The sequence below is a fragment of the Dinoponera quadriceps genome, unplaced genomic scaffold (assembly GCF_001313825.1).
Source record: "Dinoponera quadriceps isolate SergipeBrazil2010 unplaced genomic scaffold, ASM131382v1 scaffold113, whole genome shotgun sequence".
Taxonomy (NCBI): domain Eukaryota; kingdom Metazoa; phylum Arthropoda; class Insecta; order Hymenoptera; family Formicidae; genus Dinoponera; species Dinoponera quadriceps.
The window spans coordinates 1,409,215-1,436,758 of NW_014554899.1; the positions used below are offsets into that span (position 1 = coordinate 1,409,215).

General features: G+C 43.3%; 3 protein-coding genes and 1 long non-coding RNA gene across 8 annotated transcripts in view; 2 read left to right on the top strand and 2 right to left on the bottom strand.

The window, feature by feature from the left end:
• Nucleotides 1-85: 85 nt before the first annotated feature.
• On the bottom strand, nucleotides 86-2,117 carry LOC106742637 (transforming growth factor beta regulator 1). The gene is made up of 5 exons (XM_014615794.1): nucleotides 1,939-2,117; nucleotides 1,645-1,867; nucleotides 1,161-1,437; nucleotides 868-1,087; nucleotides 86-737 (listed from the first exon to the last, which is right to left on the bottom strand). The coding sequence occupies exons 1-5, from the start codon at nucleotides 2,056-2,058 to the stop codon at nucleotides 567-569; spliced, it is 1,011 nt and encodes a 336-aa protein (XP_014471280.1). The 5' UTR covers nucleotides 2,059-2,117; the 3' UTR covers nucleotides 86-566.
• A 515-nt stretch (nucleotides 2,118-2,632) lies between these two features.
• Nucleotides 2,633-8,199, top strand: LOC106742535 (cytoplasmic dynein 1 light intermediate chain 1). 2 transcript variants are annotated; one of them, XM_014615583.1, is made up of 10 exons: nucleotides 2,633-2,795; nucleotides 2,979-3,052; nucleotides 3,530-3,646; nucleotides 3,732-3,962; nucleotides 4,271-4,481; nucleotides 4,569-4,757; nucleotides 4,835-4,949; nucleotides 5,376-5,516; nucleotides 6,255-6,420; nucleotides 7,015-8,199. In XM_014615583.1, exons 1-10 carry the CDS (start codon nucleotides 2,707-2,709, stop codon nucleotides 7,128-7,130), a joined length of 1,449 nt encoding a protein of 482 aa, XP_014471069.1. In that variant the 5' UTR covers nucleotides 2,633-2,706; the 3' UTR covers nucleotides 7,131-8,199. The 2 variants fall into 2 exon arrangements, with proteins under 2 accessions (XP_014471069.1, XP_014471070.1); XM_014615584.1 differs by having other exon boundaries at nucleotides 5,376-5,492.
• Nucleotides 8,200-9,148: 949 nt separating this feature from the next.
• Nucleotides 9,149-27,544, bottom strand: part of LOC106742534 (E3 ubiquitin-protein ligase MIB1) — a 440,290-nt gene continuing 421,894 nt past the window's right edge. Inside the window, exons 11-16 of the mRNA XM_014615582.1 lie at nucleotides 14,148-14,367; nucleotides 13,181-13,491; nucleotides 12,681-12,855; nucleotides 11,957-12,158; nucleotides 10,934-11,088; nucleotides 9,149-9,982 (exon numbers count right to left, since the gene is read on the bottom strand). Coding sequence (XP_014471068.1) covers nucleotides 9,842-9,982; nucleotides 10,934-11,088; nucleotides 11,957-12,158; nucleotides 12,681-12,855; nucleotides 13,181-13,491; nucleotides 14,148-14,367 — 1,204 coding nt within the window. The 3' untranslated portion in view covers nucleotides 9,149-9,841. The remainder of the gene's footprint in view (nucleotides 9,983-10,933; nucleotides 11,089-11,956; nucleotides 12,159-12,680; nucleotides 12,856-13,180; nucleotides 13,492-14,147; nucleotides 14,368-27,544) is intronic.
• LOC106742536 lies at nucleotides 18,725-22,146 on the top strand. 4 transcript variants are annotated; one of them, XR_001374278.1, is made up of 3 exons: nucleotides 18,725-19,287; nucleotides 20,936-21,389; nucleotides 21,476-22,146. It is a non-coding gene; the product is annotated as an uncharacterized LOC106742536 (long non-coding RNA). The 4 variants fall into 4 exon arrangements; XR_001374277.1 differs by lacking the exon at nucleotides 18,725-19,287 and adding an exon at nucleotides 19,294-19,504; XR_001374276.1 differs by lacking the exon at nucleotides 18,725-19,287 and adding an exon at nucleotides 19,294-19,498.

A 27,544-nucleotide genomic window follows, 5' to 3' on the forward strand; every position in this document is an offset into this window, starting at 1 on the left:
TTTATTTCTTGCGGATGTTATATTAAGACCAAACAAAGTGATTTAATTTGAAGGAACTTTTATGCATAGTTGCCAATAGTCACTTTAATCAGTCGAGTCTGATACTGATTATTGAATGTGCATTGTGCCATACATATCATTCATAATATCGTTCATAGGATGATTCGTCCGAGAAATGAGTTCATGGGAAATTAAGGCGAACGAAAAGTGTCGTGAACATGACGATAAAATACTGCTAATAATGTATAATAAGGACATTTCAATTTGTATAATACTGCTAGGGCAGCTAATATTTACTACTTTTGTCATGAAATCGATCATTTTATACACTATGGCTTAAATAAATATTATACAAATATTGAAAAATATCTTGATTGCATCAACGATTTAAAAATTAAGAAACCATAAGATAATATTTGATGGATGTTTTGATTTTATAGGTTATATATATATATATATATATATATATAATATTATATATATTATATATATATATAATTTTTTAATCTACTATTGACGATAAAATACAACACTGAACCAGTCATTCAATGAATTGATATTCACAATCACGCGAGAAGATCTTGCAGCGTTAGCAGATCGTGATCCGACGGTTCCTCTTTCGCTCTGTAAGAATTCAACGCATAGTGCCTATGTAGTGCCGCGAAACCCAACCCTGGATCAGTTTCCACCTCCGTTATTGGACTTGCAGCTCGGTCGATCATTTGATTTTTGCTTACCTGTAAAATGTGATTAAATGACGATGGAATTCAGAAGTAGAACGACAATTCCATTCTTCAAGTTATCGCGATTTAAAATGATCACTTAAAATGTGCACTTTCGGTTTGGATATATATCCTACATACGTACTTCGAAACGTTGCTGTTTGTACATGACTAATTTACGCGTTCCCGGCGAACTTTGTATCAGATTCTGTATGGTAGGGTGAGAAATCCCAAAGAAATCCGCGCCCTTTGGCATTATCGAACGAAGTGTCGGGGAAATCGCTGCCAACAATTTCGAATGGCACTCATCCGGGCTGGATCCCACCAGTGGTTGATCTAAGTCGTTATCAGATACTATCTCGAATCTGTAAATCAAATTACGCCTTACTCCTCCCGAACACGATCACTGTTCCTTTTCACTGATAGACAGTCCGTTACCTAGGTTTTGGACCACCGTCTAATATTTTACAAGTATATAAACTCTTGGTTCGTGGATCTCTCAAGTTAGCATACACCCTGGTACTGCAGTAGCCTACTGGGAAGATGAGATCTTCCGTGTGATACGCGATTCTATCCGACACCACTTCGCCGAGAGAATATATCGTGAGGTCTCCTAAACCTATGGGAAATATCGGCCTGCCGTGCATATCCAATGGAATCAACTGTACTACTCTTCTGGTAGTTTTGTTGTATCTTTTCGTCTTGCTTTTTGTCTCTGCAAAAGAAAAGAGATAACTTACAGGAGAATTCTTATAAGGGGAAAGAGGTGTTTCAGCATGTTGTTAGCCATACAGATTCTTTGTCGTGTAAATTATATGTTTCTTACATGTATATTACAAACACATTGACATTAGCAATAGACGTTTATTATACACAGTGTGCTACTTTTGTGGTCAACTGGGGATACACCAGAAAGACATACCTGAACCATCCGTGGAAGTTCTTTTCTTCACTGTCTTCTTGGGCGTAGCGCATTCTGGATTAAGTGACGGCGAGTTGACACTCGACTGTGAACGCGCTATCATAGAGTTAGACTCTTCGCCCTGTTGTTGACATAACTTGCGCAAGAGGAACAGTCTCTCTTCTTTAACGAGCATCAGGTTCTCTTGCATGTGTGCTACCTGGTCGCACAATGCTGCGTTTTCCTACATTGGAAGTCAAATTATATCTGATGTTGCGAATAAACGCCGGAGTATACGCTTCCAAGCGAGCTTACAAATACAGTGTTCTTCACGATCCTCTTGAGTTTCCGGTATTTCTTTTTGTACTTTAAGTTCTGCTGCAGCTCAGCATTCTTGCGATAGTCGTTATAATAGTTGTCATACGCTTGAGCCATATCACGTTAGTAAAATTAACCAAGAAAGCACAGGTCAAAGCCCGTCCGATGTCACAACACTTCTATATACTTCTACTGCTAAAATCTTTCGTACTCCTCTCGACGTTCGCGACCTCTGCTTCTTGTCAGCGAAAGATTTGGTCTGTTCTTTTTAGCTGCTCTGTTGAAATAGCGCGATAAGTTACGGCTCCTGTCCACAGGACGCGGCAACGCTTGCCGCGCGGCGGAAGTTCGCGCGGTAGCCAATAAACTTCTAGTTCTTACCGAAAAACATATGTTGATTGGCTACCGCGCGTCACTTATTGCACCGGTTCAGCAGTGCAACGAAAAAGAACAGACCATTAGGCTGCGTTCAGAAAACACAAGCGATCAGTGAACGGTAGTGATTAGTTGGTCTTTGCTGTTAGATCCCTAAATGTTGACCGATTATCATAACGAATTCCGTTGTGAACAACCGTTGTGTTTCCTGAACGCTGATCGCCGTTTCGATCATCATGACGCGAGATCGACACTCGAATGGTCGCGGTGGACGACGATAGCTCGAAGTCGAGGCGCAAGACGATCGATCCCGTGGCCACCACACCCGCGCCCTCCGCTCGTTCTCGCGCGCACGCAATCGATATCCTTATTCCTGTCAAATGGATAATCATGGCAGCGACGGCGATTGATACGATGTTGCAGAGCAATGGCTTTCAGGCGAAAAAGAAAGAGGACGTCGACAATAAGGACAATTTGTGGTACGTGCGCGCATCATGCGATGTTAGCCGTGTGTCAGAATGTGCCGCGAGTCGGCCGTCCGTTTTCGACCGTGCCTACTCCCGTGCGAGCGATGCCGACCTTTTTCACATGGGCATCCTGCGTGAGAAAAATTCCCGACCGCTTTAACCGCCTCTCACCCGATGTTGTCGTATGCTTCGCAGGTCGTCTATTCTGGCGGAAGTGCAGAACAGCGGCAACAACAAGCTACCGTCGAACAAAAATGTCCTCGTACTAGGTAAACGTTTTTTCCTCCCATCGATCTTCGCCCTAGAGCCGATAGTCCGTGTCGAAAGCAGCTTGCATATTAAGCATTCGCTACTGCCTGATGCATGTGTCATCGGCGGCGAAAAAAGCGTCATGTCGCCATATCTGTGCTACTTAGTCACTCGATATAGATCTGCTTTCTTATCACCGTTCTTTCATGTATCCTGATAATTTGCTGTGCCTTACTGACAGGTTATATCAGTAAAATATATCGTACCGTGTGTAGAAGCACACCGATGCTTGCATTTCTTATAAATCATTAATGTCAAATGTAATATAATTGTGAGCTATTGTTACTATCGTAGTGACAAGATATTGTTATGATAATATAGGATAATATTATACTACCGTAATAATATGCTACTATCACAGTAATGTGATATTATTGTGGTAATTATATATATATATATATATATATATANTCTCTCTATCTATCTATATCTTTTAGGTGACAATGAGAGTGGAAAGACTACACTTATAGCTAAACTACAAGGCGTGGAGGACCCAAAGAAAGGATCCGGATTAGAATTCGCTTATATCGATGTCAGAGATGATTATAGAGATGGTTTGTACAAGATCAAGGGATACTTATTTATCAACTGATCTAATATCTTGACAGATAGTACATAGAATATGGTTCCATTGTACAGATCACACGAGACTTTCGGTATGGGTTCTGGATGGGGACCCGGGTCACGCAAATCTTTTGCGATTTGCTTTGAACAAAGAGAGGTTTCCACACACGCTTGTCATGTTAGTCGCTGCCATGACTACACCTTGGGCAATTCTCGATCAGCTTCAATCGTGGGCGGCACTATTAGGCGATCATATTGACAAATTACCTTTAGATAATGACACTAGGCAACGGTGCAGGCAACTTAGTAAGTAGAATCAAGTGTGGTAGATAAACACTCTTCAACTAAAAAAAAAGGCTGAAAATGCACTGATCGTTTAATATTGCGATAATTTGGTAAAAAAGAAAGTTGCAGCAATATATTCTGCACGACTGTTTGAATGTTACCGATGCTGACACCTTTGATCGCTTTATCTGTCGCTGGGTATATTGCTTGGTTTGTGAACTTAAATTCCTGAGATTGACGGAAAGCTAAAATTCAATCCGCATTTTTATCAGTGGGAAATTGACATTAGGTTATCTGAGAACTTAACACGTGCGATTTTATTTCTACAGATATTAAAAAGTGGCAAGACTACACAGAGCCTGGAGACGAACTTGATCCTGGAAGTCCTCTACGACGCACTAGTCGTAATCTGGACGACGACACCGCCGAGGGCTTACCTCTGCCGGAGGGAGTACTTATAACCAATCTGGGTTTAGACATTGTCGTGGTTATAACGAAAACCGATTACATGTCTACTCTCGAGAAGGAGCAGGATTACAAGTGAGTGAAGGATTCGAGTTAACACGATATACTAATCTCCATTTTGTCAATCCTCCTTACGAACTCTCAATTCTCTCTTTCAAACAGAGACGAACATTTCGACTTTATGCAACAATGGATCAGGCGGTTTTGCTTGCAATATGGCGCCGGTCTCTTCTACACATCGGCGAAGGAGGATAAGAACTGTGATTTGCTTTATAAGTATCTTACGCATAGGATTTATTCTTTACCGTTCAGAACACCAGCTCTGGTCGTTGAGAAAGATGCAGTACTTATGTAAGACATGATTTACAAGCGAAGAAAGGCATTTTCCTCTTCCTTTACACTATTATGTTAACACACGTCGTCCGCAGACCCGCTGGTTGGGACAACATGAAGAAAATCAGCATTCTGCACGAGAACTTGCAGTCCATGAAGGCGAGCGATTACTATCGCGACGTTATCGCGCAACCAGCGACAAATCGAAAAGTACGTACTACTTTGCACTTTCAATCGACACGATGTCGACGGATATATTTTCTATTTTGTCATACCATATATACTTCACATAGGTACTTCAAACCTATCAATCACTTAAGTGTATTGGCGAATGAGATTCGATATAATCGATTTTTTTTTAATGATTACACAATTCTTTGAAACTCAAACTAAGTTTTCTTTGTGCGTAAATTCAGATCAGATTTTTCAAAATCTCTTTTGTCCCTTATTTTGTCACTTATTTTCCCTTTCTTTCTCGTATTTATTACATGCACATCTTGCGATTGTGAATACATCGTGCCGATTATAACGCTTGTGTATCAATTTTCCAAGAGGAATATTTCTCCTGTTTATTTAAATAGATAATAATAATAATATTAGCAGAAGACTATTAATATTTGCCATCGGCTTATATAGTGCGTTGCAAGGGAAATGGAGATTCAGGCGGAGGAGGAGCAAGCTTTCCTCGCGAGGCAGCAGGCCGCTCTGTCGGGCCTGAAGGATCCCACCCGGTCTCCGACCACTCGGAACCAGGCAAGCACCGGGCCGGTGATACAGGTTATACCATTCATATATAGAGCATGCTCTTCATGTTGCGTGTGAATAATAGAGAGATGCGACGTTCCGAAGGCAACAGCGTTGCACAACTAATCTCCTCATCGCAGTCACGAGTTGTTCGAGTTGTCCGTTGTTCTCATTACGCCATTTGTCAATTTCACACTGACGGTTAGTAATCTGGTGATGGACATGTACGTCTCCTTTTTTGCGGTTTTCCGTTCGCGTTGTGCAGTTCGATCGTACTCTCACATAGCTGTTTCGTTTCGCCACATATAGATCAGATCCACTCATCATTCGATGTTCAAAGTACCTCTGTCCTTCGTGTATTACGAGCTTGCGCCTCTAGGAACCCGTACTCGCTTGATATGTATATTCACGAGTCCGTTAATGGAGCGCATTAACATAGCGGCATCATGCTGTAATGTCCCAGCATATCCAAGCCATCCGTTTAACCGTGCAGCGACTTCATTTAATTGATACATGGAGAATGAGACGATCCAAGTCGTGTCGTCGACACGCTGTACATTTCTCGCAACCACGCTGCGCCACGAGAGCACGTCGTCTCGTTTTAACGTATCCACGTAACGTAATTTCTATTCCAGCCGTCATCCTCGTGTGGTCAATGCAGTTAACATTTGAAAGCATGTTCTAATCTATGTGGTATGATCTGTCCATTATACGCCGTTCTTTAATCTCCCCTGCGACAGCGGACAGGTATTATAACGGTCTTGCGAACAGGTGGCGTCGCCGAACAAGAAGTTGGATCCCAAGGGCACCGGTGCGACGCCGTCCGGGGAGGGTGTCTTAGCTAATTTCTTCAATTCTCTCCTCTACAAGAAGAGCGGAGTCCCGCCCGGCTCACCCAGCACGCCCGGCAGCGTAGGAGCGAGCCCGATAAAAATCGGTACGCGACACTGTTGCACCGAGAGAAAAATATAGTTATTGTCGGGAACAATATCCTATTTTCATTTTAACTACAGAAATGGTGAAGAGAACGATTTTTCTAGTAAGTGTTATTAGAAAGTGTCAGTGATAATAACCTTACGTGCATGTTTTTACTACTATTTTTGCGAGTTAAAGTAAGAAAAGGATATTATTGTCGCCGAAGATAACTATATTTTTCTCTGATACAACCGTAAAGATCTACAATAGTGTAAAACGGGGTCTACAATGAGAATTTAAGATTCAAGCTTTAAGCCGTGTGAAATTGACCCAGTCAGGTGTGAGAAGAATAATCGATTGTGATCGGTTAATTTCTCACCGCTTAAATCTTAAAGCTCAAGTCTTACATATTAAATTTTCACTGTACGCCGTTTAAAATGTGCAATAAGCAGTAAGATAATTGACCAACCACAAACGATTATTCTCGGACTGTAAGAATCGAATTGGTCAATTAGCTTACCGCTTACGCCTTACCGCACGTTTTATGCTATTGTAGGCTATAACGACATACTCGTTTTGCGGCAACATTTTCACTCAATGACGTTTCACGCCGCAGACAGTGCGCCGGTGGACAAGGCCACGATGTGCAACGACGCGGTAGCGGAGTTGGATCGTCTCACGCGGACCAAGAAGCTGTCTCCCCCCAATCTGAACTCGTCGTCTGAATGTTAAGAGGTAGATCGCGCTTTTTCTCTTCGCGACCCGTTGCTATGATGAAGAAGACGACGAGGCGGAGGAAGCCTCGTCGCCATCGGACCAGAATTTTCAGATTCACGCGAACGTGGAGCATGCTGTGAAACGGTAAGGTCGCGGAGGACTAAACAATCTAGCCCTAATCAACGATAGTTAACCCGATCAAACCGAGGAAGATCCAAAATGAAGAAAAAAGGAAAAAAGAATAAAAATATAAAAAAGTATATATATACATATATACATATATATATACATATATATATACATATATATATGTGTGTGTGTATGTGTGTGTGTGTGTATATATATATATAGTCTGTCACCGTGCAACACACACTCTGCAACAGCCTCGATTGTTGTGTTTGACTAAATATCATTAACGATGCAGAGAACAACTAGAAAGCTATTAAATTAATGTAATTAAATATTTAATATAATAATAATAAATCGAAAGATGCTTACGCACACATGCCCCAGCGCCTGGTCATAGTAAATTATTTAGCAATCGCCCGTGCGCGTCACGGAACGAGTTTTTCTACTGCTATACCCATACACACACACATACACGCGTATATATATATACGCACACACAACATAGACACGAATGCACGAATCTTTGTCTTCTTTGTTTTCTTCTTTGTAAGAACTTCATTTTTCCTCTCGCGAGGTAAACTCCACGGCGGATCGCTACCGATATTCCGATCTAATCTTTTTACGAAGTGCCGTTAGCGTTGCGAACACGTGTCGTGCGAGCGCATGAGAATAGCCTTTTATACGAGAATTGCGCATGAAATATTACGCGAGAGTCCTACACGGAAGACGGCGGCGCGGTCTTCGGATTTAGGGATAGCTACGAGAGAGACTGCAACGAGTGGATGTTCATATCGCGCGTGTAAATTCGATACTTTCCTCGTAGATTTCTAGCCGAGTACGTTACCTGAGAAGGCATATGAACATATAGAAATCTGTAAATTCAGTTATCATATAAATGTGGCTTTATGTATATGAGATTCGAATTCTCGAGGAAAATAAATAATTTTTCGTATAACTCGTTTTTCCACCCGCATTTGTTTTTACCCCGAACAACAGTCCGCCGTGCGTTTCATTCAACAATCGAGAGAGGGACCTTCGACAGGCCGATATTTGTATGGATGGGATTTTGTGTGCGATATGTTTACAAAATTCGTTTATTGAATTATCGGATAGAATACAGCAAAGGTCATATGTGATAACGTAACTCTCTTACTACGGGACGATAATTGTTGTTGTTCATAATATCATATTATATAATTTGCATCGTACACGCGTACCATAATGCGTTCACTTGAATAAAAAAGAATTTAAGGGAAAGCAATAATGAAATCGATAGAAATACTATTAAAACAGGAATGATTTGCGCGAGTATGAATAATTCCGTTCGATGAATTTAATTTCCGTTTCTCTCATACCTTTCATTCACGAATCCTTGTCCCAATCTTTATCGTTATGTGTTTCGGTACAAGCAATTGTCTAGCCCGAATTAGTCGAAAGATAATTGGACAATATATAAATATCAGAATTCAACACGATGCAAGTTGTACGAATCAAATCGAGTATAATACCACTTATTCATACTCGGACGTAACATATATTAGCGAAAGCATTATTACGTGAAATATATACAACAAACGTGTAAAACCGACGTAGAAAGAGGAAACTGGGGTAATCAACTTTACTAATTTATAATTCATATATGATAACAATAGAGTATATAATCGAATCGGTAGCGGTGTTACCGAAAACGTATTTGTCGACTACGCGATAACAAGTAACATCATATATGTCAGCAGGTCCTATCTAGCAAACAATATAATTTCATTTCAACGCTACAAAAGATAAAGAACTACATACGAATGCGATATCACCACCTATCGATTTTGGCCTAATAATCGTGGAAATTATTCAAGATAAATATATATATAGAGGGGTTTTTACGTATATATATATATATATATATATATAAAAACCCCTCTCCACACACACATGTGTGTGTGTGTGTGTGTGTATATGAGTAATAAATATATGGAAGAACTCCTTAATGTCTAATGTGAGTGGCGCGATATAAGCTTTTCTCGCTCTTCAATTATACGGAAGGACAGCGATGCGTTCTCATGAACGATAAATAAAATCTTCGTAAACTTTAGATTGGAAATGCGTTGTAGTTACAATTGTGTCATACATGACGCAGCTTCCTAACAGAGTAATGTATAATGTAATGTATAATTGTGTAAAACAAGTTCCTCCATCTCTTTCCCTTTCTCTTGCCACAAATGCGAATATTAAATAATAATTGTGCGCATTTTGCATTCGATACGGCTAATCGTCACTTGATACCAGTTCCAGTCACCATATACGTTTCATCGTCTTACCGACCATCGCAGCTCGAAGATTATTGTTGATTCTATAATTAATATTTACGATTAATACTTATGATTATGACATTTTTTTTTTTACATTTAACGCGACGCATATCGCACTTCGCGCAAATCAACTCGTCAGGACGCCGTTGTCGGAATTAAACGCGGTATGAAGGAACGATAGTAGCCCTTTTTTCGCAGCTGCGAAATGTCGCAATGGGTTTAATTCGCCCTCTCTCATAATCACTGGCGGAAAATCCAGCGCGCAAGCAGCGACCCGGCGGTCCTTTATTTTTAGTAGAGCAAAATGCGCTTGTCGACCGCCTTGCGACATATCGGACATTCCGACATCCGGTCGCCGCACATTTGGCAGGTACCGTGTCCGCACAGGAAGATCATGTTTTTTAGACGATCCAAGCAAACCGGGCACATAGTCTGCAACAATAAAAAAAAAATTGGAATCGACGATTATTCCTCGTGACGCGTTTCTGTCGAAACAGTCGACCGTCACGAACGAATTATTTTACGATCCACACTTCTGTGTTGTATTCGATGTTTATCGATTAATTCGGAGTCAATTTGAATGAAAATTTAACCTAGGAGACTGTCTTCTTTTAGCGATTTTTTTTTATTTACTACCAAAAACTCTGATATAGAGAAGACCGGGGCAAATTGGTTAAAAGGCTAAGTTGGCTAATCGATTATTTCTATTATTTTCTAACAGATTACAGAATTGAGCAAGCAGAGATTACAAACATGTCAAAGATTAATTATGAAATCCTTATTTGTTCGATTCTATAACTTACAGAACAACAAAAATAATCAATTAGCCAACTCATTTCTTTAGCCAATTTGCCTCAGTCTCCCCTAACCGATATTCTAATTAAATTTTGTTATTAAATGAAGAATAAGAGGTTTATGTTACAACTTTTTCTAAGATTACATTAGATATTATAAAGCTTAATTTGCGGAGAATCGATAGTAATAATAATAAGATCGTAATGCTGATGATTATGATTATAAAATTATTATAATTATAATAATTATGATAAAATATAGGATAAGAGGTTAATCTTTTCCGAACTGGCAACAAATCCAAATTTCCAGCACGAGAAGAACGGTTATAGAGCCTGAGGGTGATTATTCCGTACTTCTTTCTCGAAGCTACCGGCGGTACGCGTAGATTAAACAAGATGATAATTAAAGTTGGAACGTGCACGGTAAAAAGGTTGAGAATTCAGCGCCGCTAAGAAAACGTATCCTCATGTTCTCCATGAGCAAGACGTAATTGTACAGTGCGCGGCGCGGACTTCTTTCGGCGCAAACGAAATTATTCGTTTCATTAAAGCGACGCATAACGAAGCGAGACGCGAAAGAGACACGTACCTGCTCCTTGATGTCCTGCAATTGCTGCTGGAGTTTTTGTATGTCGCTGTGGGAAGTATCTCGGCTGCCGTTGTTCATTAAAAGAGCTTCGCCGACCCCGGTGTTGGACGGTACCGGCTCCTCCTCGGGATCCGCCTTCACATCGGATATCGTTCCTGCGAGAGCATAACGGTTGGTTTAAAAGGAAGCACTCGGCGATTCTCTTTGCTTGCTCGCGATACGGCACGATACGGGATTTCAACTGGTCGCGACACGCGGTAGAAATCAACGGGAAGACCGACGCGTTAATTAATCACGTTACATTTGATTAATCTCCGAAATATAACAGTAGAAGAAAAATGTATCTCTAACAGAAACTGCGCATTGATACCAATGATCATTATTTCGAGCATCTCCTGCAAATGTAAATCTTCTTTAACTTATAAACTTATAACAATACTTGAAATGTATATACATATGCACATATTTAAGTATTGATATTCCTCTTTCCATTATCTATGCATCTCCATTCGATCAACTAATGCATAAAAATAGCGTTAATAAGAAAAATAAAAAAATTATATTTTCGTATTTGTAATATTGTGTATATATAAATATCTACCTCAACTCCGTTTCAAATTAACACTTATTATTTAGTCAGTGAAATAAATGTGAAGGAAATTTTGTTTGTTAAATACTAAATTTATGAGTGGCCCCCTTGATACGTCACTGGAAATGCTACTAATGGACAATGCATCCTTAATTGATTGATTGTGTATTTTAAAATAAATAAATGGTGTGTGTGTATATTTTGATTAAAAAACGGGACGAACTTCTGCATCAACCCATTCATTACTTGTCTCTCACCCTATAAATGTATATAATTAATATATAATTAATTATTATACAATAATAAGGAAATAAGTATCTCGAGCGAGGTATAAAATCCAGCCAGTAATAATAATAGAAATATAGTGCGAACGTCGGAGTAGTTTGCGCTGCGAAGCGATCGATCAAGTAATCGCGACGCAATCATTATCGTACCTGAGGCGTTGCATCCTTTCACGTAAGTAACATCGCCTCCACCGCCGCAGCAGACCGACAGCGGTACCATGTGCTGTATCTGGGCCCGACACTGCACACACTTCTTCATCAGGGTCGCGCAGCTCTCGCAGGCGCACATGTGTCCGCATGGACGGAACAAGACGTCTGCCTTGCGATCCGAACACACCACGCATTCTTCGATCTGAGAACAAACGCTCGTTATTGCGCGCGGACGCGGATAGAATGCGTCTAGAATTACCGGACCTGCTGCGCGTATCATCCTTAGAGAAAGCGTTATGGGACAGAAGAAACTGTCTTCGCGTACGTGGCGGATCGTTCGTCCACGTGGCACGATGGAATGTGGAACATCAGATCATGAGAGAGAGAGAGAGGGATACCTTTGATTTATTTTTTCATCCCGATTAGAATTGAACGTAATCGCCGGAATTATCGCGAATTCGAAATTTGTAAAATTGAAATGAGAAATAACAAAGTTAGAGAATATTTCTCTGACGCGTGAAAATAGAGTTGATTCTCCTCGTGAACGATAACTGTAACGTTACCGTTGAGATTATCGTTAAAAGTATCGTAGAAACTCGGAGATCGGGTGTTGACGCAAAGTAGGCGTTAAATGGCTGCTGAAAGAGTAAGTTTCCAGGGCAACAACGACGTGTTTGCCGGTGTACGGTGACACCAGCGGAAGACAACGGTGTCGGTTTCATACCTTCACACGTAAAAGGACGTTTTCTCGGCAGATGAGACACTTTTTCACTCTTGGCGCACACGCGTTGCAACAGGCCACGTGTCCGCAGGGGCTGAAAAGCATTTCTCGCTTGCTGTCCGAGCACACGAGGCACTCGTCGATCGCCGCTGACGGTGCGGCGGTCTCGATGTCGTGTCTGAAAAAGGATTTTGCATCTTATAGAGAGAAAGACAGAGAAGGAAAACAAGAATAATGTACACTTAAAATATATATTCGAATGATACCAATACTTTTTGCAAACAATAAAGCTCTTGATTTTATGCAAAAAATATTCTATATACACAAACATTGATGTATAAAATGATATGTAATTTTATGAGTGGACCAAAGGACAATCAAATATCCGGGGATATTTGATACTTTTATACAATTAATTTGGTTTATGGAGATTAAAGGATCGAAGGGTCGAAGAGCGCACGCGGCCTTCTCTGTTTTTCTTTTCTATTCTCTCGAATACTAACGACTCCTTGTCCTTATGGCAGGTGGTAAGGGTCTTGCAGAGGTTCGGGTCCGGACAAAGGTCCAAAGGCGTTTGGCCCTTCTTGTTTTTCAGCTCCAGATCGGCTCCGTGGGCAGCTAAGAAACAAGCGATGAAGGAGCTGCTCTTCTTGTCCTGGCCCTGGGTGCCTAAGCCCATCAGCAACCGTCCGACGTCCTGCACATCTTGCAGCTGTCGCAGCTGCGACAACGTATGATGGCGCAATGCCTCGTGTAGAGGTGTGTCCCCATCCTTATCGGCGACGTTCAGATTCGCGCCCTCGCGAACCAACAACTGTCGGCCGAGCGAAATGAATTGTGACTGATAATTACTTATCGCAATCGTCGAGCCGCCGGGATCGGAGAGGGCACTCTTGCACAAATATTTCACCGTTTCCATTCTTTACACGGCCCGTTCTGGCCCGCTTTTAACCCGTTCTACCATTTTTACGCTCGTTTCTTGCACTCTCGGCCACACATCTTAATCTCAAATTAAGCGAAAGAATTCAACGCTCGTTTTCTAGCTGATGAGTGACAACGCGTTAATACGTTCCTTTTTGACTTCGTTTCGTTTCAATGCGGAAAGACGCACGTTAAAAAGTCGTGCATTTATTCGTGCTATTTCAAAATGTATAATACGAATGCCAAACAAATATTTTTGTACTCGTAGCTGAATGTACGTTTACACACCTCAAATTTACATAGCGCTGTACATATTTACTACTCAAAAATACTCCATAGTACGTTAATACCATTCGGAACATACTCGTATGCAATCCGCTATAACCACTCGTTTTATTACGGAAAAGTGTCCTTTTCCAGCCTAAAAACCGGGTCGTATTCACTCAGCTGAATGCACACTTTCACTGTTCAAACTAACAATAATCGCGGGCTGAAAATGGTGAAATATTTCTGCAAGGGTTGCTTTTTTTCGCGAAGATCGACACACACCCGAACGATCTGCGTGTGCTGTCGCTCGACTGCGAGGTGCAGCGCGGTCTGCAGGTTCACATTCTGCAGGTCCAGGTCGGCTTTCCCGGCGCGTGCCAGCTGCTCGGCCACTTCCACGTGGTTGTTCAGGGCTGCCAGATGAAGGGCCGTGTAACCGTCGTCCTTCTTCTCGTCGACGATCCAAGGCCGCGGCAACTTCGACAGCAGCACTCGCATCGCGCTGAAACGTGATCGAAAAGATTGATCACGACTGCGCCTCGTTGCGGGGAACAATTGCGTTTCCGTTCACGCTCGCGAGACTCAATTATCTCGCGACAAACCATTCTAATTAATCTCAGCGTCTTCCTTCGGAAAATTGCACGGTATACGTACGCGAAGCGTTCCGTGTGAAAAAAGGAAAGAAGAGAGAGAGAGAGGGAGAGAGAGAGAGAGAGAGAGAGAAATAAGAGGAAGGGAGAGAAAAAGAAACAGATACGCGTTTTTTATCGCGCGACGTATTTTATCGTATTTTACGTAACTGCTTTATTTTTGCACGGCGCATCCCGTCATTTTCTCCTACTTTTGCGGCGCTACTTGTATTTGTGTCTATTATTTTTAACTAATTATACTTTGACGCAGCGTCTCGCTGTATATTTACGTTTTTTTATTTCTGGAAAGAGGAAGGTGCGATAAAGTCACATTCCCGCCCCGTCCCTCTCTTTCTTTTTTTATCTCTCTCTTTCCCTCTCTCTCTTTCTGTCTCCGTGCTTTTGTTCGGCTTTTATATTACGGAAAGAGACGCGATCTCGCTGCATTTCCCCTTCGGGCGATCCGCTTCCGTGTATCACCAGCGTATTTCTGACTGTATCTCCGCGGCAAGGATCCCATGGTGAGGCGGCGAGAGACGGGGACAGCTGTTCTCGTAGACGGGGCCTCCTCCGAAGGGGGCCTCTTCGAGGCGGTAGCCCGCTGCTGGGGCACGCCGAACACGCATGTGTTTCGTCACACATGCGCCTGCATGTGTCTCGAAATGTCTCGCGCACGGCATCAGAGGAGGCCTTCTCTCGTCTTCCCGACCCCCGTCTTCCTTCGGGAGATGCGCCTCGCCAATTACGCCGCGAGATCTTCGCGGAATTCGAATTATTACGAAACAGACTCTCGGACTTCGCCAAGATTTCACACGGAGGGACAAGCACTCTTTCTTTCCCTCTTCGTATTGCGAGACGTGCAAAGTGTCTCTTGGAGAATTTCGATAAGAGGCAGCGATATGCTTTTTGAATCGCGCAGAAATATCTCGTCGAAATATAAATGCAAGAATAACAAGGACTCTACGTACTTTCTAAAATTCAATGAGTGTATTATCACTGAGAAGCAGTCAACAGCCACTAGTGATCAAAGTTATAAGTATAGCATTGCAAATCGATAAAATTTCGCTGTAAAAGTCTGTTAATAGCAACAACTGTTTCCATCGGAGAAATTTAACTGCAGAAACAGCGAAAAAGATATTATTTTATTATTTCTCTCTCATTATCACACTCTTAAAGTATCGTCAATGGTTTTGCTTGAAATATTTTCGCAATCATGTTTAATTGATTTAACTTATATCGTATTTGAAAAATACATTTATCCCGATGAAACTCGAACTCGAAACTTCTGGCTCTTGAATCCGCTACCGTAAGAATTATATCAAATACGATAGAGAGAGAGAGAGAGAGAGAGAGAGAGAGAGAGAGAGATTTTTTCTTCTATTGCGTAACACGTAACAACGATCTGTAGTGAATCTTTCATTGGCTAAAATCAGTGAAGTATTAGCTAAAAGAACTAAGTGGAAGTGTCTTCACTAAAAATTATATTCGCTGATTATCGGTAGAATATTATTTCACTGATTCGATTAATAACATTTCCACTGACTCGACTTAAGAGAGAATAGACATAGAGTCCCATTCAACTTGGGACCTGCCAGAACGGTAATCTCGACAAATAATCTCCTTATCTCGGAGGCGACTAATAATAATCCACAAAAAATTACCGTTTGCGCAGTAAGTGCAATGACGTATATGTGCGCAATGTTGTAAGGGAGTAACGATGTTTGCGTTAAACTCGCGACCCTGTTAGACATCGTGAGCCTCGTTTCCGCGACAGTTGCGGGAGGCGAGGGGAGGCCATCAAATTTTTACGACGCGTAAGCGGCGTCGTTTTTCATTAACGCGGTCCAAGGGACACGCGTTTTGCATCCAAGTGTGCGGAGAGCCGCAGCGGCAAGGGCAGCAGCAGCAGCAGCAGTGAATCGCCCAGGGCCGACTCTACCCCTCCTCCTCGTCATGAATATGCAAATGGCCGCGAATGTTACCGTTACCGCGTTAATAACTATAAATCGATTACTTCGCCAATTATGTCGGGGACTCGCGCCCGGCATCGGCGCTGTGCGATTTTATTGCGTCATTAACCGGTCCCGCGGTTCTGCTCTCATCCCACCGTTGTTCTCATTTTTTTTCTCGCCCCTCTGACCCTCTTGCCTTTCCTATCGTCGGCCTTATTTCCTGCGGCTTGCCAAAATAATTACCATCAAAACGATCGGAATAATGTAATGATTAAACCCGCTCTCTTGCTCGTCCTCGTCCCCCCTTCCCCCCTCCTCTTTCCCTGGCACATTGTCGAAAGTAATTAAAAAACGGATAAATATTCTATTTCGAGTAATATAGATATAGCGTGAGGATTAATTGAACCTGCAATTATGCATTTCTAGTGAACTCGGCCTGAGTCCAATTAATACGAGAGAGAGAGAGAGAGAGAAAGAGAGAGAGATGTATATTGCAAAAACGGGTGATTAAAAGCGGTCTATCCTAAAAACTCCAGCAAATTATGTTTTAAGTGTAAAATATCGGCCGGAAGTGTCTTCTTGAGCAAAGACCTCCCCGAAAGAATATTTTAGGGCCGGGGGGAGAGGGGGGGGGGGAGGTCGCAAATGTGAACTTCCGTTCTACCCGTCTGCCGAATACAAATGGGACGTACCCGAAGCGATATCTTTTAACGGCCAAAATCTTTCAACGACAATATCGTGGTCATCAAAAGTCACAGCATGTTATCATTGCGCGGCTATTATGTCATGCTGTTATATCTGCGCGACGATGTGTAACGTATACAGTTACAGTTGCAAAGCGTGCGTTAAAGAATTACAGAATAGATCTGCCGCGAACCGTCGAGCTCGCCGAGCTCGCGAAGCCCTCGCGTGGGATTTCGCGCGAGCGAATCCGCGTGGGAGCGAAGACGTGCGCGCGCGACGTTGATTTAACGTCGCCGATAATTATCGCAATTACAACGGCAGTCGCACGGCGGTGTAACAAATAGAAATAAGCGCGAGCGGGCGAGACGGGCGAACGGGACGACGCCGGTTATTACGGCCTGTCAGTCTCCGATTTAATTTCATTTCGGCGTCGCGCACTCAAAGTCAGAATTCGTCATAATCACGACCTGCATAAATACCCGGACCGCGCTAGGGAGGCGTATCGCGCGACGCGTGTTATTACTCCGATTAATTTCCCGCTCGTCGACAAGGACTTTTGCCCGTCGCCGACGTCTCTGTTCGTTTATTGGCATCAATGAACCGTCGTTAGGCACTCACGACGTGCTACTCGATATCGTTACGTCGACCGTCGCGTTATTATTATTATTGTTATTATTATTATTATGTAGCAGCTCACTGATCATTACGATCTCGAATCGTCATTTATTATCGGTATTTCATTCTCCGCGACAAATCGCGTCGCTCGGCGGATCGCAGAACGTGCGTTCGAATGAAGGATGTCGATTCGCGATTTCAGAACGAGACGAATGTGCGAACGCCCGAATCGAGATTTTAAATTATACTTTAAGTCTTCAAGGGGGAGAAAACAGAAATAAGTTCACAATAAATGCTCCTTTAATGCTACAAATGAGAATTGAAGCTTCCAAAGTCTAAGAGCGGTATTCATAGTCGGGTCTTATATTTAAGACCATCTTAAGTTCATCTTCAGATATTTTGCAACCAATGAAATGAGTCGTGCAACATTTGAGGATACATTTAAGACGGTCTTAAATATAAGATCTGACTATGAATACCGGTCTAAACCTTAATTCTACATTAAGTCTTCAAGAGCAGAAAACGATCATAACTTCCCCATACGCAGCATCAAAGAAGTACAATAGATGATTTTTGAAGGCTTAATGTAGAACTAAATCAGACTTAAAATAAGACTAAAATGTCGACTCAGGATCTCTTCGAGTCTTCTTCCATAATTTGATTTTCTCTCAGGAGGCGGAGGTTCGGTTCATCTTCGGAAATTTTCGGCTCGGTTCGTCTCTCGGAATTTTTTTTCCGAAAATTTTACAAAATCCTTAACGATTTAACAGACTGGTTCCATGGAATGAATCGAGAACACGATCTGCAGTTATCCTCGCTCGTTGTGACTCCGAGCAAACTCTCCGCCGAGCGACCGCTCGTTGACGCGAACGAGCGGCCGCGAATCGAGCTCGCTCTCCGCATCGCACGCGCGAATCGCGCACGCATATATCGAGCATTTAGTGAGTCAGCGACGGCCGTGGCATCATCGCGGAGAGTCTAACCGAGAAGCCGATGCAACCGCACGGTCCAACACGCGTGCTTCTGTTTCCGACGCGTAGCGCGAGCGTTCGTCGCCTCCTGCAGTTCGCGGCAGTGTGAGTCAGTGAGATCACGCGGCGACATGCTAAATATAATTGACACGAGCGTGTGCAACGATGTCGACGATGTCGACGACGATGTCGACGACGACGACGACAACACGCGTCCGACAACGGGAACACCGAGCCCGAGTGGAGGAAGAGGCTGCTGCTTCTTCTTTTTCTCGTCCTCACGATCGAACCGTCAGTGATCGATATTCGTCATATCGAGAGCGACCGAAGATCGGACGCTTCGTCGCGGGAGCGCTCGCGCGGAATCGCGTTCCGACCCGCTAAATATAGCGAGCGCGGACTCGCGATTATTTCGGTATTCGCAGCGGCGCGCAGCTGCGATTCGTCGCGAGTGTGATATCGAGAGGATTTCGAGGCCGAACAGAGAAAAAGAGAGAGAAAGAGAGAGAGAGAGAGAGAGAGAGAGAGGATGATCTCGAGCGAGCCGGCGACGGAGGTGGCGGCGACTACGGTGAGTCGAGCCGCGGCGGAAATAATTCCGCCCAGTCTGTCATTGTCGAAACGGGAGATTGTTCGCGAGCGGTTTCGGAGAGGAAAGGGAGGTAGGCGGAATTATCGACGAATTAATCGCCCACGAGAATGCGTATCATTGATCAAGTGGGCTTCGCCGATGCTTATCGACAATCGATGGGAAAATCGAGTCGGAACCGGAGAGGGACGTGGTGTGTGTGCATTTGTGTGGATGAGAGAGAGAGAGAGAGTGAGAGAAGGGGGAGGGGAGAGAAAAAATATGAAAAAGAAAAATCGAAATCGCGACGCAAAATGAACGAATGTGTCCATACATAATATAGTTGTTAGGCTCATGCATGTATAATTGTATATTCTAACTTATTTATATCTTATTTGTAATCTCTAATTTGTATCTCTAATCGTGCAGAGTTACAAAATGTAGATAGATTTATTAGATGTGTTACCCACAAGTTAGAATAATGAAAAAATTACAAATTGATCTATATTACACTTAAAAATGACACCAAAATTTTGACGGAATTCAGAGGGGAAAAAAGTTATTTCTGGATAAAAGTTATTATACTTTAAATACATACTCAATCTGTATGAAAAATAGCTAAACGGCTATTACGCTGTGTATACTTCGAGACATTACATACGCGGCACACCTCTCTTCGCTAATTGCGCCTCCCGACCTCGCGACGAGATTAACGAGTCCGCTGCGAAAACGCGTTCATTCGGAGCCGGAGAAAAATCGGAAGCTGCGATCTTTCTCTCCGTAGGCGGCTCCGAGTCTTCTCAAGGCATTCACTGATGGATTACTGAGAAACCACGAAGGCCACCGCAGTCCCTAAAACATTTATCCGCCGCAACCTCGCGAAATTCCGGCGGAATTCCATTTGTCTTCCCTTTCGTTTGCCCGCCGGCGCTCTTCACCAGGCAGCGGTTCCCGAAGTATTCGGATTTCCTATCAGTCATTCGCGCCATCCGATTCGATCAAACTCCGCGCAATAAATAAAGCTTCAATTTTCGCGTCGCGCCTTCCCTCCCATCGGTTGTCGTGCGCGAGATAAATTAGCTTCTAATATTCGGTGACAGAAAATCCTTTCCTCTTTCTTTCGAAAAACTAAACAAATAAATAAATAAAAATTCTCACTTTATAGTCCTCTTTTTTCTAATTTTCTTCTCAAATTGCAGTCGATACTTTTGCGACGCGGGCCTGTTCTCGCGTTCGCGTTTGACGCGTTAAATGTGTTAAGCGTGTACACGTCATCTGATGAAATTTCAGTCTTCATTGGATTTCTCACCGATTCCTCGGGTTAGCTCCGAATTTTAATTACGTAATTTCACGAAAATTTCATGTAAATGACATTTTAATTCGAGATAATCGCCAAGGTATGTGTTAATGAGATACTGAGGAAGAGAGCGAATTGTCACCGGGAGAAATTGTCTTTTCAAATTCGACAGGGATCTCGTTACATTATCATTATACAAGTTTTCAGGAACAGCGTGTATTGGTTCTTTCTCTATCTCGTTCTCTCCCTTTCTCTCTCTCGTCCTCCCCCTCCCTCACCCCTCTCTCTCACTCTCTCTTTCTCTCTCCGTATTTAAATTCAGCGTATTTAAATTCGATCGATTCGGCGAACCAGGAAGGAATACGCACGGCCGGTCCGAATCGACGATGTCCGCTCGTGGGTGACGGGCGGGCGCCGAAGGGAGGAAGAGGAGGATGGATGCGCTCTAATATGCAGAAACCATGAAGAACGTCGGCCACTACCATGACGCAATTTCCGGGTGTCTCTATCGGAGTTGGCGCACCCAGGAAAACGGCCGATGCCCGCCTGGTACCCGTCACCCGCTCTCTTTCGAGCCGTTTTGTTTTCCTTCTTCTCGTCACCCTTTCTATTTTGCTTCTTTCTTTCTTTCTCCTTTTTTCTTTTTTTTTCTTTTTTTAACACAGCGAGATTAGACCCGCAGGAAAGTTTCGGGAGAAAAATCGAAATCCCGCGCGCGAGAAGACGCGAGATGCTTTCCCTTCCTCATCGCCGTCGTCGTACTGCGGAACTTCATCGGCGAAGTGTCCGACGAAAATTGGAATTTGCCGTGAGTCCCGAATACCGGAAGTTAGATCCGGATTAAGCGAGGAACTTCTCAAAGTGTCCTTCTAATTTCGTTTCTTCTTTCCGAAGGGTTTCGCCCGACCTCGTGTCGCCGAGGACGCTGCAACACGGTGACGTTATTTTTCCGCCGAGAGAGTCTAGGATTTTTTGAACGGAATATTTCGAGATACATGTTCTCGTAAATACCGGAGAAACGAGCAACGAGAGAAAATGTCTAGCAGAGAAAGAGAAAGAGAGAGAGAGAGAGAGAGAGAGAGAGAGAGCGAGAGAGAGAAAAGGAAAACCGGCAGCCAGAGCCAGGAATTTACGCGTCCTATTTGCGTGTTTACCTGCGCGACTTATCCCTTAAATGCGTCGCGTCGCAGATCTGCAACAGTTCATAATTTCGCTTGCATCTCCTTGCGACACCGGCGTCGCTACGTTTACCAGAAAAAAATGTATAATGTACAATTTCGCGCATTTGCGATAAACGAATTTTCGTGTGAACGGCGGCGCATCAGAAATTACTCGCGACATTTCTCCTCGTTTATCGCGTCGGGTGGAAAATTAATCTCTATTAAAAAATATTATTTGTGCGTATATCTTGAATCGAAGCGCGCGCGGACTATGCCCGGCGGCTCCAAGATCGAATACTGCGCCGGACTCAACGCTAGACGAGAGAATACGTTAAAATATCAATCATACAAATATTATTCTTCAATTTTGAATTCAATAAAACTCGCGAGACTTTTTTCTCCTTACATATTTGTGTATCCGAAAAAGCTTATCCTGAAAGGGTTAAGGGTCAACGGGAAATCTCGTAGCTGGCGCCGTGACGAAAATTGAAATTCCCGGAGGGTAGTATCTCCGAAAGGATTAGTCGGCACCGGAACCGGGGGGATTGAGGCAAGCGGGGAGGATAGAAGGGGTTCGGAGCGCCGGAGAAGCAGGTAGGTAATCGAACCAAAACTAAATCACAACTACCAACTAATTCTATCCGCGGAGTTTGGACGTCGCGGAGGTAGAACGTCCCGGTTCGGTGGCAGGGTCGACGACGTCACGAAAATATCAGACGAAATTGGAGAAACGAGAAAAAAGACGTCGCGAGATAAAGAAGATCGTAGGCAAACATAATAAGAACAGTGTTACGGTAACAATGAAAATTGTACGTCTCTTGCTCTCGCGTTGATGTAAAACGCAAAGTAACGACCGCGCGTACAAAGCTCGCGAGGTAAAATAACGAAAAGAAATTACGGGGCGGGAGAAAAGTGGCACCGGTGGAGAAGTAAAGGGAGCGGGGAGGGAGAAGAAAGAAATAAGGAAAGAAAGGGAGAAAGGAGGAAAATTCTTCGATCGCTCGACGAAGTCGCGTAATTTATGCGTTCAATACCCAACTGAGAAAGAGAGAGGCGAAAAGAGACAGTTAGAGAAAGAGAGAGAGAGAGAGAGAGAGAGAGAGAGAGAGAGAGAGAGAGAGAGAGAGAGAGAGAGAGAGAGATGGAAAAGTAGGAGCGAAGCTGCGGCTGTGAAAACGCCAACGGTCTTCCAGAAAAAAATATATTAATTCTGAGCTCCTTTAAAAGTTATTGCAAAAGGCGCAGGAAGGGAGGAGAACGACGACGAGGTTCGGTCGGTGGCAGGCGGAACTTTTCCGCGGCAATGGAAATGACTTCGGCATAAAATATGACGCGATGGCACAGCCAGACGAGTCGCAGGTGCACCGCCACGGCGGGGTAGGTCACCCGTGATCGCTGCACTCGTCGGCTATTTTAATTCGGGCAAAGGGAAGAAAGGGCGGCGTAGCGCCGTTCCGCGCTCACGGCGCAGGGTCGGATCTGGGGAACGTTCTCGGGGAATAGCTGTCAAAATAACGGAGATTAAATTTACTACAAGATAAATTTTACGCCGTGAAACGTCAAGATTTTACGAGAGAATATGAGGACTCGTTCTCGCTCATCCGTCCGCCCGTCATCGCGAGCAATTAAAGGGTTTAGCCGCGCAGAAGTCTCGCGCAGAAGTTTCTTCAATAATTAATAACTCGAAAATGTGTGTGTTGTTTGCAAAATGATACAGGACTTTTTTGTTCATCTCAGTCTGTTCCATATCCTCGTGAAGTTTATGCCTTGGTCTGGGACACTCTATATATCGAAATCTGCAATCAAGTGTGATCGAAACACAAACGCACTAAATATTTAATATAAATACTTGAGATTGAAATCTCTCGAAATATTTTATAATAATAATTCTTGAATGTGTTAATTTAACTCTCTTGTCGAGACAATTTGATGATTATTCGTATTTTTGAAACGCTCGCAACGGCCTTCTCTCTAAATTCGTCTGCACCTCTATCGTAATTACATCGTACACGATACGTTATATCGATTATGGCAACTATTACGGTTACCACCAGCATCACCAGCACCATCACCCCATCTATCCTTCCGTCCAGTATTTCGTATATTGTGGTTATTAACGAGAATGTTGTTTACCCTACCGCGAATATTATTAGTATTATCGTTATTACGTCGGTCGTTACGTAGCGCAAATTAATACGTTACCGCTATTATCTTTATTTGTTTCATAATCACGATCGAAATTAATCTTTACCCAAGCCTCGTATCTCACGTCAAAAACATATGCAATTAAACTCTTTGATTGCGCAAAGTAAACGACGGCTTATCTCTCTCTCTCTCTCTCTCTCTCTCTCTGCTCTCATAAAATTGTAATTTTTTTCCGCGGTCGCAAAGAGAGTGCTTCAACAAACGGCGAAAAAGCTAGACACTTCCATTAGCTGTAGCCACATTTAAATGGTGTTTCTGGTCGAATAAACGTGAACACGAATTGGCAACGGATAAATCTCTTTAACCGCAATTCCACAATATCCAGCTGTAAAAGCGCTCATAAGAGAGATAGCCGAATTCCGTCGAAATTGTCAAAACGATTTCATCTCTAATTCGAGATGAGCGATCTCGATAGTCGATAGCTGTGCGGCGGCAATGTTTTTACCCTGCGGGAAAATATGTACGCTCAAAATGAGGGTGAAAAGTTTTCGATCGAAAGTGAGAAAAAGAGAGTAGGGGTAGAGATAGAGGGTTCGAGAAAGCAAGAGAAAAAAAGGAAGGGGATGAAAATGATTCCATCGCGGAGCACGACGGACGGTGACGTCGACGGCGACGCCGAGTTTTTCCTGAATGAGTTTCGTCTCGTTTATTTTGCTTATTCGATTCCTCCGACGAAAACACGTCTATCCGTCTTTAGCCGGCCGGCTGTAGGTGCGGAGAAAGAGATATTTTGGCTTTGAAGCATACCCCGTCTGCTGGAGACTGTTTACGTTTCTCTCTCTCTCTTTCTCTCTCCCTTGCTTTCGCATCTCTGTCCTCTCGCAAGTTCGCGAAGATCTATTCGAAGATACGTCGAACTCAATCACGCGATCACAGACGAGCCTGTCATCGTCTCGAACGTGACAGTTTCGCCGGTTTGTTTTCCACCGGAAAGGCGAAGAGATGTTTACGTTGTCGCGTTTACAACGCGAAACAATGAGCTGCCCGGTACGATCAGCGTGAATAAATTCGCTCGGTCGTCGTTTCCGAGATGATTCGACGATCGAAATGATTTCGTGAGCGCGCGTCTCTCATGAGCGGAGAGGAATTTTCCGAAGGATCTCAACGCCACCGGAGACTTACGTCACCATGCAGTTATACGACCTGGGAGAGCATCCAAGTCTTGGTCCTGTCCCCTATCGTTTCGCAATAATTCTCTCTCGCGGCATGCGATGTGGCAAAATCGCGACCCGCATTCCTCCGGCAAATTTATAACCTGCTCTTCCCTCCGCGCGACTATGAATCTCGTCCGATCTCGTCGCTCATGCAAGAAAGGTTATTTCGACGACGCCAATGTTGCCACCGGGCTTTCATCTGGACAGTTTGATTTTGCCGAAATTAAAAAAAAAATTAGAAATTAAATTTTCCCGTATGACAAACGTATAGAACGAAATTTACTTTCTTGGTGACGCTAAAGGGATGGCTTCGTCTTGTAGAGAAAGCAACTCAGTAAACGATTGTTGCCTGCGATTGGAATATTCTTTAGATTCTTAAGATCCAAGAGAATGTACCAATCAAGAGCGATAATAATGAAAGGTTCAGTATGTGCCGATGTTCATTGCTGGTACTACAAATAGTATATTGCGATCTAAACTGTAGGTCTGTAATACTAGCAGCGAATATCGGAAATATATTCATTTTGTTTATTATCATATGTTTTATATGTATTATTTAAATGTATTGCTATATTATGTGGTTATTATTACAACGTATAAAATAATAAACAGGATACAGTCATGAGATCTTTCTTTAGTCTAGTGTTCGAGGGGTTGTCATTAGAAAAAAATGGCAATACTGGACGAAGTGGTCCGCGCTATGAAATCAACTCATTATACAGTTCCGTTCAGTCGGACGTGATTCATAAGTAATTTTTCTCATTTCGCGGCCGTACCTTCGGCAGCGAAGTATTAAAACTAGTGTCTCGCCCCGGGAGCGAGGATCGGAGAAATGCGCACGAGATTGCGAATAGGCACGGCGAAGTTCCCGGGCGATATCGGGATTAACGTGCCCTTAATTAATACGCCCATTAACGCCCGCGTCGTCGCCTTAAATTCGTAGTTCGCGGAAGTTTTACTGCATCGTTAAATCGCCGCCTCGGATGCTCGTGCCGAGTTTCAAAGCGGCGTTCCCCGTCCCTCGACGACCGAGAGGGCAACGGAGGGAGGCTACCGATCGAGCTCTTAATGGCCGTAATAATCCGGTATTTTGAATCGGCCTTGTCATTAGTTCGGGCGACTCTTCCGGTTTCTCGCGCTTTGGCGAGGCTCCAGAGCCCGAGTGGAAAAAAGAGAAAGAGAGAAAGAAGGGGAGCCGAAGGGCCTCGCCGAGAATTTTATCGCGGGTGTCGAAGAATTTTGGCGCATTTTGGTCGCAGTCACTTAGCAAATTATTCATCGGGCGCGAGCGTTTCGTTAGCCTTTGACAAACTGCACAACGTCGCGCTCGATTTTATCACAATATCTCATTACGGTAATTTCATCACGATGCTTAATCTCGCTTCAGCCGGTAATTGAAGTCAGATGCCGATTTGTCTCCGGCAAACATTCTTGAATCCGTGCGCGCGCGCGCGCGCGATGCTATACACCAGGCAGAAACGCGCGCCCTCCTCCAGAAAGGGCGAATGTGAGCGAGAGCGTCGCGCAAAAGCGTTTATTTTTATCTGACGATATCGAATTCCGCGGCGCGATGCACACTCGAGAGTTTATCCGCGCGAATGCGCGTTTTTTGCTCGTGCACCTGTAACTCCGCTCGGGCCGCGCGTCGCCGGTGCGAATGCGTTATTTTGCCGCGTCGATCAATCCATTTCCCATGAACCCTTTCGTCCTCGGCACGGAAGTCATGTCGCTCTCGTGAATTAAAAATCACACTTGAGAGATTACTCCGCGCGGCAAAACCTTTTATCGCGTTGTGTTAAATTTAACACATTTCACATGTCCCGAGCGATCCGCTCAAATTTTCGTGTTAATTTAACATGAGTATTGTGATATATGAATATAAGATGAGATTGAAAGGTAACGGAAGTATTATGTCAAAGATTAATACAAAATTAATATGTCAATCGACACTGAAGTATAAAATAAGTTATTTTGACGTTTACGCATGTTGAATATCGACTCAAATATAATAGAAAAAAAATATAAAATGTATATATTGAAATAACGTAAACACACGGGTTATAACATTAATATACGGGTACGTAACAAATTTAACATTTTAACAAGGACCGATTTTAACACAGGTACCAAATGTTTTTCACCGTGCGGTCGGCATTTACTTAGGAAATAGATTCGTCAAATTTTACTCCTGCGGTAAGAAAAATGGACGTGAAGTGGTTTACCTCGTGCAGCTTCTTGGGAAAGCTAAGGAATTAAGGATTCGATGCATTTTGTAAGAACGAACGAGGTGACATTGTTAAGTCAGCGAGAGTCGTGGAACTATCTTTCTCTCAGTACTTGGAAATAGAGTGGAGAGATGAAAAGGTTAGAAAATATGATCATAACAAGGACGTCGTAAGAGGAACGTAACGGAGGTCCATCCTTGGCCCGCATCCGGTGGCAAA